The following is a 20,438-nucleotide window of genomic DNA, read 5'->3' on the forward strand; positions in this document are numbered from 1 at the left end:
AGAGGGAGATACGAAGAAGTAGAAAACGAAAGATGGATAGAAAGGAAGAAAGAAAGAAAGGACGGAGAGTAAGGGAGATAGTAAGAGAGAGAACATGAATAAGAGAAAGTGTACGGTAGGAATGATATTGGGTTACCTTCCATTAGCGCTATACACATCACCACGTGTTGGAAACCTTTCTTTCTTCCGCAGTCCCAATATAACGATCCCACCTATTTTCTTGTCCGAGAGCCGAAATTCAAGGTTACATAGCACTCAATAGCGCTGAAGAGTTACCAGGGCGACGGTATGATCGATCGTCGATTGTCTCACTCACTCCACCACACTGGCTTAGCAGCGGAGATACCCGAACATGGCCGAATAGATCGTGTCTCCTGGCAACCAAGCTGGTGGCGGCCATGTTGTTTTGTTTTTAGCTCGGGTCAGTCAGTCGATGGCAGCGGTAGTCGGTGGTTGATGCGCTGGAAGCGAAGCGCTCCTACAGAAAATCTGCCGCCAGATTCACCTTGCGTATGAATATGTGCGATTGTGTAATGTTTACGTGACGTAACCATGTATTGTCATGGAAACCTGAATGGGTTGATGTGTTACGTGTGAATTTAGGTGGAATAAAGTGTTGTTTAACAGAGGGGGGGATGTGAGGATATATAGTTTTTTTGTTTTTGTTTTATTACCGGTGTATTTTTGGAACTGAAAATTTTTAAATTCGAAGAGAGGAAAATTTCTGTCCTCCTGGAATCTGAAGAGGAGCAGAAACCTCCCTCCGCCCTCACCGACGTGTGGTGTAGTGGGGTTGAAGACAACCCTACACTTGGTACTGCAAGATCTTCTTCACCGTCTACTTCTTTGACTGCTACTTCTTGCAACTGGCTTGAGGCTGTAGAGAGACTTCTTTTGGTGGTCTACCTGTTGGCATACATGCTGGGAGTGTTGAAAAGAAGGTGGAAGCCCAAAAGGTAGGCGGTGTACACTTCCCTGACATTTCTGTGTCTAGTTTCACTTGAATTCTATACTTATCTACATCCTAAGAAACTGGTGCTCCTATTTAAACCTATATGCGTCGTTTATATTGAAAGCTGAAATTTCAGGTGGTATTTTAATCGGCGAAAGTTGGTTACTGTTACGTTTACATAACTAAAATTATTTTTTTAAGAGGGGCGCGTCCTGTACGCCCATGCGTTTTATAAGCCGGCGTACTATGCGAGTATTACTGAAGAATTTTCACCGTTGATTTTCTGTCTAGTCTCATAACATAACTAGTGGTAATCAATCTCTTTTACTTGAGTATCCCCTAAATACATTTTTTTACCTTCATAACCTCAAACTACATTGCAATTTAATAAGAAGTAATAAAACATTATGATCGATGTGTACAAAATAAATTATTATTATTATTATTATTATTAATATTATTATTATTATTATTACGGAATATTGTACGAAATGGAAATATAAAAATTGAAGATTTATCTTCAAAAAGACGTGGAAAAATTCAAATATCTTGGAGCAACAGTAACAAATAAAAATGACACTCGGGAGGAAATTAAACGCAGAATAAATATGGGAAATGCCTGTTATTATTCGGTCATCAATCTGCTATCAAAAAATCTGAAAAGTTAGAATTTATAAAACAGTTATATTACCGGTTGTTCTTTATGGTTGCGAAACTTGGACTATCACTTTGAGAAACAGAGGTTAATGGTGTTCGAGAATAAGGTGCTTGGGAAAATATTTGGGGCTAAGAGGGATGAAGTTACAGGAGAATGGAGAAAGTTACACAACGCAGAACTGCACGCATTGTATTCTTCACCTGACATAATTAGGAACATTAAATCCAGACGTTTGAGGTGGGCAGGGCATGTAGCACGTATAGGTTAATCCAGGAATCCATATAGAGAGTTAGTTGGAAGACCAGAGGGGAAAAGACCTTTGGGGAGACCGAGACGTAGATGGGAGGATAATATTAAAATGGATTTGAGGGAGGTGAGATATGATGATAGAGACTGGATTAATCTTGCTCAGGATAGAGACCGATGGCGGGCTTATGTGAGGGCGGCAATGAACTTCCGGGTTCCTTAAAAGCCAGTAAGTAATAATAATAATAATAATAATAATAATAATAATAATGTAGTAAATATTACTTATGTTCTGACCACTATAGGAACTTGCTAAAATGCCTTGGATTTATAGCATTGATTAGTAGAAATTGATGTGATCACTGGGAGAGCTGTAACCTCACCCAACCCACCCTAAATACGTACCTTACTTATACTCGTATACGAAAATCATCGTGTGAGAATGAGAATACTGCCATATTTTTTTAATGTAACAGTGAGTTTGTGTCGTCAAATAATAGTAAGAATACTACTACTACATACCTAATCAAACCTAACCTAAATTGTTACACAATACACACCTAATCAAAGCTAACCTAACGTCATAATACTACACACCTAATCTAACCTAACCTTCCTCATAATACTATACACCTAATCTAATCTAACCTGTCACAGAATACACACCTAATCAAACCTAACCCAACCTGTCATACAATACACAACCTAATCTAATCTAACCTGTCACACAATATGCCTACACATTTAATCAAACCTAACCTAACCTGTCACACAATACGCATCTAATCTAACCTAACCTGTCACACAGTACTCACCACACCTAACCTAACCTGTCACACAATATACATCTAATCAAACCTAACCTAACCTCATAATACTATACACCTAATCAAACTTAACCTAACCTACCATACAGTACGCACCTAATCAACCTAACCTAATCTGTCACAGAATACACCTAATCTAAGCTAACCTGTCACACAAACTTACCTAATCAAACCTAACCTAACCTGTTATACAATACACACCTAATCTAAACTAACCTAACCTCTGTCATAATATAAACACTTAATCAAACCTAACCTAACCTGTTATACAATACACACCTAATCTAACCTAACCTTCCTCATAATACTACACACCTAATCTAACCTAACCTTCCTCATAATACTATACACCTAATCTAACCTAACCTGTCACAGAATACACACCTAATCAAACCTAACCCAACCTGTCATACAATACACAACCTAATCTAACCTAACCTGTCACACAATAGGCCTAAACATCTAATCAAACCTAACCTAACCTGTCACACAATACATATCTAATCTAACCTAACCTGTCACACAATACACATCTAATCTAACATAACCTGTCACACAATACACATCTAATCTAACCTAACCTGTTACACAGTACTCACCACACCTAACCTGTCACACAATATACATCTAATCAAACCTAACCTAACCGCATAATACTATACAACTAATCAAACTTAACCTAACCTACCATACAGTACGCACCTAATCAACCTAACCTAATCTGTCACAGAATACACACATAATCTAAGCTAACCTGTCACACAAACTTACCTAATCAAACCTAACCTAACCTGTTATACAATACACACCTAATCTAAACTAACCTAACCTCTGTCATAATATAAACACTTAATCAAACCTAACCTAACCTGTTATACAATACACACCTAATCTAACCTAACCTTCCTCATAATACTACACACCTAATCTAACCTAACCTTCCTCATAATACTATACACCTAATCTAACCTAACCTGTCACAGAATACACACCTAATCAAACCTAACCCAACCTGTCATACAATACACAACCTAATCTAACCTAACCTGTCACACAATAGGCCTAAACATCTAATCAAACCTAACCTAACCTGTCACACAATACACATCTAATCTAACCTAACCTGTCACACAATACACATCTAATCTAACATAACCTGTCACACAATACACATCTAATCTAACCTAACCTGTCACACAGTACTCACCACACCTAACCTAACCTGTCACACAATATACATCTAATCAAACCTAACCTAACCTCATAATACTATACAACTAATCAAACTTAACCTAACCTACCATACAGTACGCACCTAATCAACCTAACCTAATCTGTCACAGAATACACACATAATCTAAGCTAACCTGTCACACAAACTTACCTAATCAAACCTAACCTAACCTCTGTCATAATATTAACACTTAATCAAACCTAACCTAACCTGTTATACAATACACACCTAATCTAAACTAACCTAACCTCTGTCATAATATAAACACTTAATCAAACCTAACCTAACCTGTTATACAATACACACCTAATCAAACCTAACCTAAACTGTTACACAATACACACCTAATCTAAACTAACCTAACCTCTGTCATAATATTAACACTTAATCAAACCTAACCTAACCTGTTATACAATACACACCTAATCTAACCTAACCTAACTTGTCACATAATACTACACACCTGTGGTACCATTGCTCACATTTAGTATAATTTCGTTTGCATGTATTGTCGGCCCTGCTTCTCGTGTCGGTAGCCATCTAGTGGAAGTGGATCGTAATTCGAGAAACCAAATATGGCGACTTTCATAATAATTACATTTACTTCGTCCAGTGTATATTTTGTGACATATTAAATGTGTTACAATAAGAATTGAAATGTGTTCTGGCTGTGATGAAAGTATTGAAAATTGACATATTGGCAGTGATAAAAGTATGCAATATTCGTTCAGTGGCTGGTGGATACTCTACATTGACCGATTACATAAAAAAGCGCACTTTTTAACGAAACATCCAAATCGACCAGATATTTCTGTCAACTGTTAGTAGAATAGAAGCGAAGTTCAGAGAACATTGATGTGTCTCAGATGTAAAAAAAGATAATTTACAGCTAAGACATATTTTACTTTGATTTCATCAATAAAACGGCTTTCATAACACAAAGACTAAGAAAATGAATCAGCAATTAAATTGCTACCATAGTAACCATGCTTCTACTTAAAACAAATGAAGTGTTACGTGGCGATAGAAAAAGATAAACCCTTTCAGATGATATTAATAAAATAACTACAAGGTGCCATTTAAAAATGCTCTCGATGACGTCATAACTGGTACAACAATAGTCGCAAGAATATTTCGTCACTTCAAAAAATATTTCTTTCTAAATACGTACAAGTTTTGCCGTGTCTGAACTCCCCCCCCCCCAAATCCCCTAATTCAAATTTTAATTGCAGTCATGCTTTAGGCCTACTTTTGAAACACCTTGTATAAGTGCTAAAAATATTATTTTTTTACAATGTGTCTACAATGAAACTTGCGCACAGTTAGTTCTGGTGATTTCAGAACTGAAAATCCGCCATTACACTACGTTATTACAGACCAGTACTGACAATATCACAAAACAAAAAGTCAACAGCCTGTCACATTTGTCATATATGCAAGGCATAGCGTAAAACTTTCGTAATTTCACCAAGTTACGTTGGTATGACTGAGGAAAGAGCTCTAAACACTTGAAGGTGTATAAGCGGAGCACAAGGAACTAACTCAGCGCTAGTTTAGCTTAGACGAGACTTGTATATAGGCCTACTGTTATTTTATTTCACATTTTTACCTTATTTACTGTAATTAACACACACCATGTCAACATAGGTTGATCCAAGTCGTACAGTCTCACGGTTAGGGGGTGATGGGTGAAATATATATATATATATATATATATATATATATATATATGTATTTTTTAAGGTAGAGATTCATATTTTGTACACTTCATCCCCTTCATATAAGTATCTTGCATGTAAGTTTCATTATGATCAGGTGGTTGGTTTTTGAGTTATTCAAATAAAAAAAAATTGCATAATTTTAAATTCTATCTCCTATTACAAAATGTTAAGTTTCATGCCTGACTTTTTTTTTCATGGCGTCTCTGATATGGTTAGAAAAGGACCAAGACTCTAAAATTTTCGCTTTGCAACTATAAATTATCTTATTTCAAAATTTAAATTTTTATTGTCCACTAAATATCTTTTATTTTTAATTACCTTATTAAAAATGCTACTGTGTTTTGTTAACCCTTAAATTGGCAAAGCTTCATTTCTCACACTAGTTTATTAAACCTTGTCGGACCGTAAAGAAAACAACTATCGCAATGTCCATATTTTGTATAGAGGCAGTGACTGGCGCCAACAGATTTAAAAAAAAAACAATTGACTGTAGAAGAAAGAAATGGAAAATTTAAATAAAGCAAATGAAGATTTTAGAATTTTACTTAATTTATTTTTCTGAACCAATTAAGAAAATAAAATAGTTGTTTGTGGATTTTGATGTATTCATTTTTTTAGTCTCGTAACTTTTTTCCTTGCAAAATTTTCTTGTAAAAAATACAAGGAAGATAATATTTACAAATACAGTAGGAGCTACCAGCTTAGCTCTGTCGGCTAAGGCGCTTGTCTGCCGATCCTGAGTTGCGTTCGGGCGCGGGTTCGATTCCCGCTTGGGCTGATTACCTGGTTGGATTTTTTTCGAGGTTTTCTCCAACCGTAAGGCAAATGTCAGATAATCTATGGCGAATCCTCGGCTTCATCTCGCCAAATACCATTTCGCTATCACCAACCCCATCGACGCTAAATAACCTTATAGTTGATACAGCGTCGTTAAATAACCAAGTAAAAAAATACAGTAGGCCTCTAACTGATTTTTTGTTAAACCCCTATGTACACTAAACTGTTAAAGAGTTAATCCGTGACGCGACAGCCCACGAAGGGCCAATACCGGCCAGCCAATCCTTCATCAGAGGTGAACGATCATGCAACCAGATGTAGTTAGCACGATGATCCTCTCCAGCCGTTATAGCTGGGTTTCGTAACCGATTTCGCTGTCTATCGTTGCTTCCCAAGTGCATCACGATGCTGGATGGGTACCGGTCCCATACACTGGCCGAAATTTCATGGAAGAAAAATTTTCCTACAAGGGCTCGAACCAACGCGCATCCCGTAATGCGAGTCGCTACGGCGTGGGCGTGCTACACAGTTACAAAAAATAATAGAGTGTGTAGAAAAAACGAATGGCTTTTATAGAAAAAATGTCTGTTCTAGAATTGCAAAAGTAAATTCATATTTACAAGTCCACAACGAAAAGGTTCCATGAATGCCCGTGAAAGAGATGTATAGAACAATAATTTATACAGGGTGTTTCAGAAATACTTTGACAAACCTTGGGGACATGTTCCTCACACCAAAACAAGAAAAAAAAGTTTATATAAACATATGTCCGAAAATCCTTAGTTTTTTTAGTTATTAATGAAAGATCTGTTAGATATTGTCAACTTGGTAGCAAGTGTTGCAACTTTAATCATTTCAGAATTCTACTCATAACAATGAAAGTGGCAGCAAGAGGAGAACATTTTGAACATGAACATTTTTTTTTTCTTTTTAGTGTGAGGAACATGCCTCCAAGGTTTGTCAAAGTATATCTGAAACACCCTGTATACTATTTTCATTCCTGATTGTATTCGAGAGATCAGTAAATCGTAATAGAAAGAGACCAAATGACCTAACCGATGATGTTGATGATGATTTAGGGCTAGGATTTTGATGAAATTGCACCTTTTTTCTAGTATGCCAGAAACATAGCTGCTTTAGTATTTATATGTTATATGATAAACTGCATGTTTTAAGACATATTTGTTAGGGCATTTTTTGCATTTTTTGCCTGTTTCAACTCATAAGAGCATCTTTTGTTTTAGTCGGGCGTTTTTGAGGCAATTTCATTTAATCTTGGCCACAAATCCCCATTATTAATATAAAATAATGTCTAGTTCCTTTGATATTTTGTCCATTAATACCCATTTTTTGTACTTGGTTGTTTAACGACGCTGTATCCACTACTAGGTTATTTAACGTCGAGATTGGTGATAGCGAGATGATATTTGGCGAGATGAGGCCGAGGATTCTCCATAGATTACCTGGCATAGGCAGGCAAGCGCCTTAACCGACCGAATTACGCCGGTGGCTAATACCCATTATTTTGTACGATATTTTAATCGTTTTTCTACACAAATATTGCCCTTTTAACGTAGTACACCCCATGTAATGGATCAGTCCAACCAACCCTTCAATATAGACTCCTCTATACTTGCTAATTCCGTATAAGAGTGGCCTTGTGGTAGACTACATCAGGTAAAATAATTAATTAAAGTGTACCACTTAGAAAAAATTATGTAAAATTAAATAAACTTAAATGTTGGTACCAGAATTTAATTTAATTTCTAGTCTAAATATTAAGTAGCACAAAATTCATTTTCCTACTAAGCTAATTTTAGAATGTAAGATCAATTTTTAGGGCATTTTTGAAAGATTTTTAGGTCATAAATGCATTGTTTTTAGGACATTTTTTCATGATTTATAGGTCATCAAAATCCTAGTCCTAATGATGATATTGATGATGGTGGTTCTAATCGTATTTCTGTCTCTAAAAAGCCAGTAGTCCTGCAAACTTCTAAAAACTAATTATTTCAGAGGACATTCACCTTCTCGTAACAAGGTGGGGTGGGTAAGAACCAGTGGCCTCTAATCCCTTGAGACGAAGCAACCCCCTGGTCAGACAGGGCAGGTAAACTAACTCGTCGCGTGATGAACCTCCTGTGTTGCAGGGCGATGAACTTGGACTCGAAATCACAAGCATAAAATTACCTGACGTCGCATTCAGGTCCAATCCACCATAATTTTAACGATTCGTTTCATACTCAAAAAAATTTAACTAATAATCCTTCCTGACCACAGAATCTGTTCTTCTCGAGAGACCTTAACGCTGTCAATACCATTAATAGGATTAAAGTGACAGTCAGGCCCTGAACAGTGTGTACTTGTCATAAGCTATGATTGTTAAACAAGCAATCAAGTCGTTTTGTGCTTGTACAGTTTCTTTTTGTACTTCACCCGCACGTAACGATTGTGTCTGCATTCCAATGTCAGCCGTATGCAGATAGCTTCATGACGGAGGCGACTTTCTTTTGTTTAGGTACTAAATCAAGTTTCCATAGAAACGTCCTGGCTGACTGAAACCTCGCCAGCAATTAGTTAAAAACGTTTTTCCATTCCTACTGCCGTAATTATGCTGTTATTAGCTTGCTTTTAGGGAAATAAATGGAGTCTACTGTCATTTGTTCGTTGCTATTGACGACGGGACTTAAGAGATATTACTGCCCTAGGGAAGCAAGTGAAAAGATAGTTAACAGGAAACAATAGAAAAATAGAAATACACATCTTCCGAGACACAATTACTTACATTACAATTTTTTTTAGCTTTTAATACACAATTTATTTGAAATGTACAGTATATTAATGTTAGAGTTGTTACAGCTATTCATATTAAACACAATATTCGGATAAGTACAATCACGATTTCTTTCTGTAGTTATTTCGAAGTCTCTTTTTTCTTCTTCTTCATTGTTAGCTAAACCTGCACCTCCGTGAAAAATCTTTTGGACCACTTCTCTGTGTTAGATGAGCTGTCGACAACTTAACTTTCTGCAATTGTACAAGGACATCATTTTATTTTTACTTAAATTTTTATTGTACCTGAGTTTTTAAATGTACTTCACTCCCACCCCTTCTACTAATGAAGTTCCAACTGTCCTCCACACAGAACCGAGGCCGTATATGGTAAACAGTACTGAGTTAGTGAGTATAGTAGGTTCCAGAAATATGTTCGCGTTTTCCAGTGACGAAAGAGCTTTCAATATTGAATTATATTTTCGCACAGGTACTGTCGTCCGTTTGCCTACGTCGCATCCCGATTTCCCCACCTGCTTCTGCTCGCCCCACCTTAAAGACTAGTAGCTGGGCTGTCTTAGCTCTTTTCTGAAAACATTAATTTCTGTTAGGAATTGGACGTCTACGTAATATTATACAACTGTTTAAAATAACTTAAATAAAAGGGCCTCGTTAAGTAATTAACTGTCACGTGATTTCCCCCCCTTTCTACGATCCTGCGGCATAACCACTTGGACGGACGGTAGATAGCATGTCTGAGTAATTTTATCTTTTCGGATGGGGCACAAGTGAAGATTGAATTTACAGTACCTAAGGTACTCTTTTACAGAGTAGGTACAGAATTATTTCAACATGGGTTACTTGTACGAAGGACGAAACTGGTAACTGGAATTAGGTACAATAGTCTATAGTGCGATAATATGCACATCAGAACTGAAGCCTGTATCGAAATGAACGGCCACCATATTCAAAATGTGTTTCAATATCTATATTATGATTATTTTTTAATTTAACTTCATTCTCTATATTGTACGCTAATGTGCTGTAGACAGTATAATATACACTGCATAATGAATACGTCCACATGGACAGCTTAGTTCGTGAGTAAAAACACTCATTGTTAATACTGTACTGTATTTTGATTAAACAAAAACCTAATGAAAATGATAAAAGTCAGAATTACGATATCTCCTAGTTTACGTAAATGGATGAACTACTTTTCTTCCCTCCTATACCTAGTAAAGTGATTTGTTTGTATTTTACGCCAGTATCATCGAACCCCAATCGTAGAAGGGGGTAGCAAACGGTGTTTCCGGCTATGAACCATTAATCCAAAGGTATAGCCAGGTTAATATTAAAAATGTTAGTAAAAATAAAATGATGTCCCTGTACAATCACGATTTCTTTCTGTAGTTATTTGAAAGTTTCTCTTTTCTTCTTCATTGTTAGCTAAACCTGCACCTCCGTGAAGAATCTTTTGGACCACATCTCTGTGTTAGATGAGCTGTCGTCAACATAACTTTCTGCAATTGTAGAAGATTTCCATCAACCTTGCCCTTTCGGGGGTGAAACGTCAACACCTGTGTCGGCCAAAACCGTAGAAGTTTTCCTAAATGAATTGCCTGTTTATGTTTTCAAAATTTCCAAATTCAGAATCATTGCTATTTTGCTAGGATTAATAGAAAGAGTGTTCTTGCTGATTGGTTGTTTGTAACATAACTAGACCTGGGATTTTAGGGTAATTGCTTATTTTGTCCCTTAAGCATTAATTAAAAAAATTTAAAATATTATACACGTTTCATGAAAACCATGAGAGTTGGTAGAGTTTTATAGTGCTTTAAAATGCCTATTTGGGACTTTAGTGTCTGTTTCATGGTTTTAGTGTCTAAAGTGTCTATTTTCATACGTTGACTAAAATATCTTGTGGCATAGCGTGATTGTAGTGGTGATGGGTAACAATTACAGACAACATTGACTTGTCACTCTAGGAGAAATAATCCCAGCAAATAAACTGGACATTATCGCAAATAAGCTGTCATATATGACTAATGTTACCCACCCAAGAAATCGTAACTTAGAACAGAAACAGAAACGATGTCTAAGTATATTTTCCTTTCAATGGAGGACAAAAACTTACAAGTTTGAGTCTGTGAAAGCTATGCAATAGTTATATTAATAACTGGCTTACATTAACAGAAAACTTAACAAAACACTTTGGGAAACTGAATCTTGATTCAAATTAAATTATTAGAAAAAACACAGAAATCACATAACACTGAAGTACTGAACTCTGTGTGTAACACCTGCGAGAAAACAAATAATAATAATAATAATAATAATAATAATAATAATAATAATAATAATAATAACGGACAAAATAATTTGCCATCCTACCCCACTATCTCCTGGCCTGGTTGCCTCATTATTGGTGTCACTAATGACGTTCAAAGCAGCATTTGGACAGTTGACTAAATAATAATAATAATAATAATAATAATAATAATAATAATAAAGGGGAAAATAACTTGGCATCCTACCCTACTATCTCCTGGCCTGGTTGCCTCATTATTGGTGCCACTAATGACGTTCAAAGCAGCCTTTGGACAGTTGGCTAAATAATAATAATAATAATAATAATAATAATAATAATAATAATAATAATAATAATAAAGGGGAAAATAACTTGCCATCCTACCCCACTATCTCCTGGCCTGGTTGCCTCATTATTGGTGTAACTAATGACGTTCAAAGCAGCCTTTGGACAGTTGGCTAAATAATAATAATAATAATAATAATAATAATAATAATAAAGGGGAAAATAACTTGGCATCCTACCCCACTATCTCCTGGCCTGGTTGCCTCATTATTGGTGTCACTAATGACGTTCAAAGCAGCCTTTGGACAGTTGACTAAATAATAATAATAATAATAATAATAATAATAATAATAAAGGGGAAAATAACTTGCCATCCTACCCCACTATCTCCTGGCCTGGTTGCCTCATTATTGGTGCCACTAATGACGTTCAAAGCAGCCTTTGGACAGTTGACTAAATAATAATAATAATAATAATAATAATAATAATAATAAAGGGGAAAATAACTTGCCATCCTACCCCACTATCTCCTGGCCTGGTTGCCTCATTATTGGTGTCACTAATGACGTTCAAAGCAGCCTTTGGACAGTTGGCTAAATAATAATAATAATAATAATAAAGGGGAAAATAACTTGCCATCCTACCCCACTATCTCCTGGCCTGGTTGCCTCATTATTGGTGTCACTAATGACGTTCAAAGCAGCCTTTGGACAGTTGGCTAAATAATAATAATAATAATAATAATAATAAAGGGGAAAATAACTTGCCATCCTACCCCACTATCTCCTGGCCTGGTTGCCTCATTATTGATGCCACTAATGACGTTCAAAGCAGCCTTTGGACAGTTGGCTAAATAATAATAATAATAATAATAATAATAATAAAGGGGAAAATAACTTGCCATCCTACGCCACTATCTCCTGGCCTGGTTGCCTCATTATTGGTGCCACTAATGACGTTCAAGGCAGCCTTTGGACAGTTGGCTAAATAATAATAATAATAATAATAATAATAATAATAATAAAGGGGAAAATAACTTGCCATCCTACCCCACTATCTCCTGGCCTGGTTGCCTCATTATTGGTGTCACTAATGACGTTCAAAGCAGCCTTTGGACAGTTGACTAAATAATAATAGTAATAATAATAATAATAATAATAATAATAATAATGGGGAAAATAACTTGCCATCCTACCCCACTATCTCCTGGCCTGGTTGCCTCATTATTGGTGCTACTAATGACGTTCAAAGCAGCCTTTGGACATTTGGCTAAATAATAATAATAATAATAATAATAATAATAATAATAAAGGGGAAAATAATTTGCTATCCTACCCCACTATCTCCTGGCCTGGTTGCCTCACGAGGGATGCATTATTGGTGTCACTAATGACGTTCAAAGCAGCCTTCGGACAGTTGACTAAATAATAATAATAATAATAATAATAAAAATAATAATAAAAAAAATATAAAAAAAAATAAAAAAAAAAGTCCACACCTGTGGAGTAACGGTCAGCGCGTCTGGCCGCGAAACCAGGTGGTCCGGGTTCGATTCCCGGTCGGGGTAAGTTACCTGGTTGAGGTTTTTTTCGGGGTTTTCCCTCAACCCAATATGAGCAAATGCTGGGTAACTTTCGGTGTTGGACCCCGGACTCATTTCACCGGCATTATCACCTTCATCTCATTCAGACGCTAAATAACCTAGATGTTGATAAAGCGTCGTAAAATAACCTACTAAAAAAATAATAAAAAAGGGGGAAAATAACTGGCCATCCTACCCCACTATCTCAGGGTCTAGTTGGCTCATGAGTGATGCATTATTAGTGTCACTGATGAGGTTTAAACTAGCTTTCGGAGAGTTAACTAAATAATAATAATAATAATGATAATAATAATAATAATAATAATAATAATAAAGGGGGAAAATAACTGGTCATCCTACCCCACTATCTCAGGGACTATTTGCCTCATGAATGATGCATTACTAGTGCCACTGATGAGGTTTAAACTAGCTTTCGGAGAGTTAACTAAATAATAATAATAATAATAATAATAATAATAATAATAATAATAAAGGGGGAAAATAACTGGCCATCCTACTCCACTATCTCAGGGTCTAGTTGGCTCATGAGTGATGCATTATTAGTGTCACTGATGAGGTTTAAACTAGCTTTCGGAGAGTTAACTAAATAATAATAATAATAATAATAATAATAATAATAAAGGGGGAAAATAACTGGTCATCCTACCCCACTATCTCAGGGTCTATTTGCCGCATGAGTGATGCATTATTAGTGTCACTGAGGTTTAAACTAGCTTTCGGAGAGTTAACTAAATAATAATAATAATAATAACAATAATAATAAAACATGCAGAATTAATGTAATAGCAGTAGTTACATTCCGTTACTGTATCTCAAAGCAGTAGCCGTCAGTGGCTGTATTCAGAGAAAGGCTCGCAGGTGTTTGCCAGTGACATAACAGCCAGTTCTTCCTCATCGCACAGCGTTGAGCAGTCAGGATTCCTGCAACGTATTCGACCTTGGCAGACGAGCAGGCCTGCTGGCAGGAGCATGATGGTTTGAATGGGGTACTCGGGCCCATTGACCGCTATTTTATTATCGCAGAACCGGGTTTGGAATTCGACAGACGCTATTCAGGAAATGAAGCTGGACAGAAATTGCTCGTCACTTCCGCGGAACGCACTTTCTTATACTTTCTAATTACGTGAAGTGTAGAGAAGGTTTTGGGGTCATATAATATACAAAATATATACTGTATGCTAAATAATGACCGTTCCGTGTTGTATCTGCGTGGTATAAGGCGGCATAGCTTCGTATATTTCTACAGAACGAACGATAGTGGAAAAAGACATTTTCTCTGTTCATATACAATTGTGATGAATTTGGGAACCTATCATATGTAGCGAAATCGGTTTCTTAAGTCAACTATAAATTAAACACACGTTATCTCCTTATTGGTTCGATTACATGAAATATAAAATTTTAGTACTAGTCTGTCTGTGTACAGCGATTTCTACTAAACTATTGGACGGATTTTGTTCATATTCAGTATCTACGAGTCAATTTATCAGGGAATGATGTACATGAAATATAATAATTTTACTACTAGTCTGTCTGTGTACAGCGATTTCTACTAAACTATTGGACGGATTTTGTTCATATTCAGTATCTACGTGTCAATTTATCAGGGAATGATGTACATGAAATATAATAATTTTAGTACTAGTCTGTCTGTGTACAGCGATTTCTACTAAACTATTGGACGGATTTTGTTCATATTCAGTATCTACGAGTCAATTTATCAGGGAATGATGTACATGAAATATAATAATTTTAGTACTAGTCTGTCTGTGTACAGCGATTTCTACTAAACTATTGGAGGGATTTTGTTCATATTCAGTATCTAGAAGTCAATTTATCAGGGAATGATGTACATGAAATATAATAATTTTAGTACTAGTCTGTCTGTGTACAGCGATTTCTACTAAACTATTGGACGGATTTTGTTCATATTCAGTATCAACGAGTCAATTTATCAGGGAACGAAATGTCTACTCTTTCTTTGGACAAAGAAAGGCAGTTTGAAGTATCGTCATTGAGTGTGGGAGAAGTGAATACATTTTTTTTTATCGCGATCCATACAACGAATTTCTTGTTAACATTTCAGTCTCCAGCCTACACAGTTCACCGATTGGTCATTTTGTTCAAAGCTGTATAAGGCTTTCACAGAAAAGCTCTGTATTTGACATCGGAAGCTGGAAAGTAGGCTCTCGCCAGTATGAAATCTTTCTTTGTAGAAAGCCGTCCAATAATAAAATCACCCCCGCTAGTGTCCACAACGGTTCATGCTTTTGTTTGCCTCTCATATCTCTCTTCCTTCACTAGCAGATGTCTATTGACACATTTTCAACATGAGAATTGTATTTTATGTGTGCTTCATAAGCGTAACCTAGCAACCTCATGAATGCTGAACGTATAAAAAAAATTGATAGTCATTTGTTTGCTTTCTCACTATGAAACTCATTATGATAACAGCAAACAAATTCGATGCGTAAAAGTTCAGTCCAATTTTTTTATACTAAGTAGGTGAAATAAGATAGAAATTCGATGCGAAAAAGTTATCCATTCCTATGTATATTTTTGGTAGTAATTAATACGTAGGTAAAATAAAGTACGCGTGCACTGAATATTGGAAAATAAATATTGCACTCTAAGCGTGTTTTCAGGCAGAAGTTCACGTCACAATTTTTTAAACATGCCTAGGAAAGAGTCACCTAAACACGAGAGTCATGTATGGTACGTAAGTGCCATTAACATACTTTCCAAATAAAGGAAATTCATGCTTTGAATTTTTCACTAAATAAATCTTACAGTTTAAACTTGAGATTACGTCCATATTATTTAATTTTTTTAAAAATCTAAATTCTCAGAAATGAGAGAACATATGAATGAAGATGTATGCAAAATTGAATATTCTTTAAAATGTAAGTATGAAAATATAGGGGTGCCATTTTAATTTTCAAAGGAAGCGGTGGTAGAGGGGTTAAACCTAAAATGCAATTAACGCTGGTATTAATTTTCCCTTCAGTATCTATGTTGACGTGTTTTTTGTTTAAATTAAATTTAATTGAAATAAAAATTTTAGACTGGGAAGTTTTGAATTTGAACACCCTGTGTATATATAGGGCTACAGAGTGTATCGTAAATAATGCCATAAATATGTATTTTTAGATATTTCAAACAAAAGGGTTCAATACAATTTTCCTTGCTTTTTGAGATAAAAATTGTTTTATGTGAAACATTTCATAGCGTGTTCTAGAAAAGGCATTGATTTAATTCCCGAGATGTTCGGTCAGTTTAAGAGAGCAGTGTTTTATGTATGATAATAAATGATTGAAAGAATTTTAGTTTTGTCCTTTAAATATGTAGAAGTTCGATCCGAAAAAATGTAACACTGTAAAATTGCTTTGCATAACGAAAAGTTACATTTGTTGGCATCAAATTTCTTCACGTGTAAAAGAGGAAACTAAAATTCTTTCAATCATTTATTATCGTACTACACTGCTCTCTTAAATTGACAGAGCATTTTGGGAATTAAATTAATGGCTTTCCCAAAACACGCTGTGAAATGTTTCATATAAAACATTTTTTATCTCGAAAAGGAAACAAAACGAGCAAAATTGTATCAAGCTATTTTGTTCGAAATATTTCAAAGAATAGGTCTAAGCCGCTGAAATTTACTTATGGTTCACCCTGTATAAATAATGTATTTACTTTCAGCATATAAAATGTTTGGAACTTCTTCTGAAATGTCTTGAAACAAGAATTTTGTACCTATAGCGTTATTTCCTTAATTATGATAGTCTTTTGTTCGTCTTTAATAGGCCTACATCTCTATGGTAACTAAATGTCGTCTTCATTTGTTCCTGGCCTTTTAATGATTTTCCGCTGTCACGTTGCTTTGACACGTTACTCTTTTATTGCAAGTAAAAGTGGGTTCTGTCGTCATATCATTTTGACTGGCGTCTGTGCCCTTTCTATTTTGCAAGAAAACATGTTACATAACGGAGCTTCAAGACAGCATTAGCGCCCTACAGTGTAAACATGTTTACATCCGCGTTACTATGGTACTTGGGGAATGGCGACTTACTGAAGGATCCTCTGCATGGAATACATTAAAATTTTCCGTATTTTCGAACAAGCAGTGTTTAACAACAGCACACCTTTTCAAAGAAATTCTGCACTGTATCAGGGATACACTGACACGTAAAATACGTCGCCCAGTTTCGGGAATTAATGTTGTGTTGGTTTGGGGACGCAATATTGTAGATTTTCTCTTCACATGAATTTTGTTTTTTTAGTAGGTTACTTTACGACGCTTTATCAACATCTTAGGTTATTTATAGGGACCGGATTTTTATGTAATATCAGTGTGTGAAATATGTATATATTTATGTAAGAAAAATAAGCAGAATATGTACCAAAATATGTAAAATCATGAAAATATTTAATATCAGTATCTGGTAGGTATAGGATAGGTAAGACTCTCCAGTTGTGATTTCATAGAGCACCCGACTTTTTTACCGCACACTTGACACATTACTATTTTTCCATCTGTAGTGAAAGCTTCGTTCATCGCAATCAACGATTTAATTTTTGTCGTTAAGGTTGAAGAATCGGGGGCCATTTTAGTTAATTAAAATCAGTAGATAAACTCACTTGCACTTTATACTGTAAGTACTAAAACTAGAGAACTGAGTGAAATGAATGACACAACAGAACTGCAAGCACTGTTTCGCTTTACTGGAATAGGAGAAAATAAGAGGAGATGTGGGACACAGGCATTTTAGCTGCTCCCTGTAAGAAACAAAGTACCTACTAAAACCTCAAACTATAGGCATTTACAAACTGTTGTTTGAAAAGCGACATTCCTGTCTCAGAAGGGTAGGATTATTCCAGCCGAGAACCATACTTTCTAATTGCTCAGAAAATCCACATTTCCGTATAGGTCTACTAAATTTAAAGTAAATAGGTCAAGCAATAACCTGAAAAGCTATTCCTTTTAATCTTTCAACATCTTTCCATTTTATTCCTTTACTCCAGATTCTTTTCAAAAGTCGGCTACTTTATTGTGGCTCATGCCAGACTTGACACGGGTTTTCCCTGGAAGGATTAGGAAGAGGGTGGGTAAGGGTGCAAATTGCATGGGAACGGCTTGTTAAGACGTGTGCAGAACAATTATAGTTCGAGACAAATCATGTCTCCCTCGTCCCACTCCACCGCATGGAGGCAACGCTACTTTCTGAGTGATTTTTACAATACAAGATAGTTGTATGAGAAAGGTTGTCTTTTGTTCACTCATATTTACAGTGGGAGGTATGGGGTGAGTGCCTCTATTACTTCCTGAAACTAAGGACGTTATGTTTCGTCCCGAAATACACTCTTTCTTGGGTAGATAAAAAGACTTTTTAAATCTGTGTATTTCAAATTGTAAACTTCCCCAGCAGGTTTTTTTCTCCATTTAGAGAAGTAAAAATGAATAAAACCCCTAAATATGTAGATTTATGTAATACCAAGCCATAATATGTAATGTGGGGTAAATATGTAAAAATATGTAGTATCAAATTTTAATATATTAATGGTAATTACAAGATTCGCAAAGATTTGTTATTTATATACGGTTAGGTTGAAAGGTATATAATATGTAATTACATAAAAATCCGGTTTCTAGTTATTTAGCGTCTGAATGAGATGAAGGTGATAATGCCGGTGAAATGAGTCCGGGGTCCAGCACCGAAAGTTACCCAGCATTTGCTCATATTGAGTTGAGGGATAACCTCGGAAAAAACCTCAACCAGGTAACTTGCCCCGCCGGGAATCGAACCCGGGCCACCTGGTTTCGCGTCCAGACGCGCTAACCGTTACTCCACAGGTGTGAAGCGACATTCTGTGGCTCGTACCCTTGTTCGCATAGGCAATTGAACATACAGCACTTTTCTTTTTCTGTGACACGACAGCCCAGCCAATTGCTGACTGCACATCCACATGCTTCAGTAAGGTACCGATCAATCACTATGTGGTTAGCACGACGCTCCCAAAGCCGTTGCAGCTGCCATACAAAACAGGTTTGTGCTACTCACTGTAGCTCCCCAAATCTAAATGCTGGCCAACATTTTAAGAGAAATATTTCCCCCCTCCCCCATGAGTACTCGAACCAACGCCCATTCTGTAATCCTAGCCTGAAGGATGACGCCTTATACCACGCGGTTACAGTGTGAGACAGTGGGAAACTATGGTTTGGGAATTACACAACCTTCAACATGGTGCGAGGTTTTCGGGTCATGGTTGCAGAGAAATCCAACGTTTTGGAGTTACACATCGGGAAAAGGGGGATCATTTACGAAAATTGTGCCTTTACCAACAGTTTTTGGTTTGGACCATGAATCCTATTATGTATGTCCAAAACCTTGGATATTTCTATAAAATTATGACGCGGCACATATAGCCAAAAAATCTCAGAAAACTACAGTGTGTCCCATAAGTCCCACATCATATGGTAAATTATATGTGTTTGATATGAAAGTCTCCAAGTTCATAATATGTATGAAGACGAAACTTCATGCTATTGAGAATGCGATGTAACATATCAGCGGTGGTTTAACAACACTTTCCCTCGATCCGTCTTCATGAATCATGGATCTTCACCTGGTACACCTTTTCCTTCAGATTACTCCATAAGACAAAGTCAAGGGAGTTTAAGTCTGGCGACCTTGGAGACCATTCTCTGGTCCTCTGCGTCCTACCCACCGATTGTGGAAGTTCTCGTCGAACCAACTCCGCACACTCCAAATTTTATGATATCGCCTAGGCCTATGATGCGGGACTTGTCGGACATCCTTTATTATGAGAAACCTTGTATCATCTCCCTGACATCGACTTATATGTAAATGGATTGTGACTTTTGGTACACCCGGTATTCTCACACACGTTTCGTGTTCAAAATCTTATGAAGTATAACATTTTAACTAAGTTTCTGGATAGTTCTATGTATGTAAATGTAATCCCCAAACGTCTACAAGACTTTTAGCTAGAAAAAGAGGATGAATTGCTCGGATTTAGTTTCTGTAGTGTCT

General features: G+C 36.2%; 1 protein-coding gene across 1 annotated transcript in view; it reads left to right on the plus strand.

Annotated features, from left to right (window-relative positions):
- Positions 1 to 424: 424 nt before the first annotated feature.
- Positions 425 to 20,438, plus strand: part of LOC138703851 (serine-rich adhesin for platelets-like) — a 1,430,840-nt gene continuing 1,410,826 nt past the window's right edge. The window contains exon 1 of the mRNA XM_069832070.1: positions 425 to 956. Coding sequence (XP_069688171.1) covers positions 919 to 956 — 38 coding nt within the window. The 5' untranslated portion in view covers positions 425 to 918. The remainder of the gene's footprint in view (positions 957 to 20,438) is intronic.

Source organism: Periplaneta americana, chromosome 1, assembly GCF_040183065.1.
Source record: "Periplaneta americana isolate PAMFEO1 chromosome 1, P.americana_PAMFEO1_priV1, whole genome shotgun sequence".
NCBI classification, from domain to species: Eukaryota; Metazoa; Arthropoda; class Insecta; order Blattodea; family Blattidae; genus Periplaneta; species Periplaneta americana.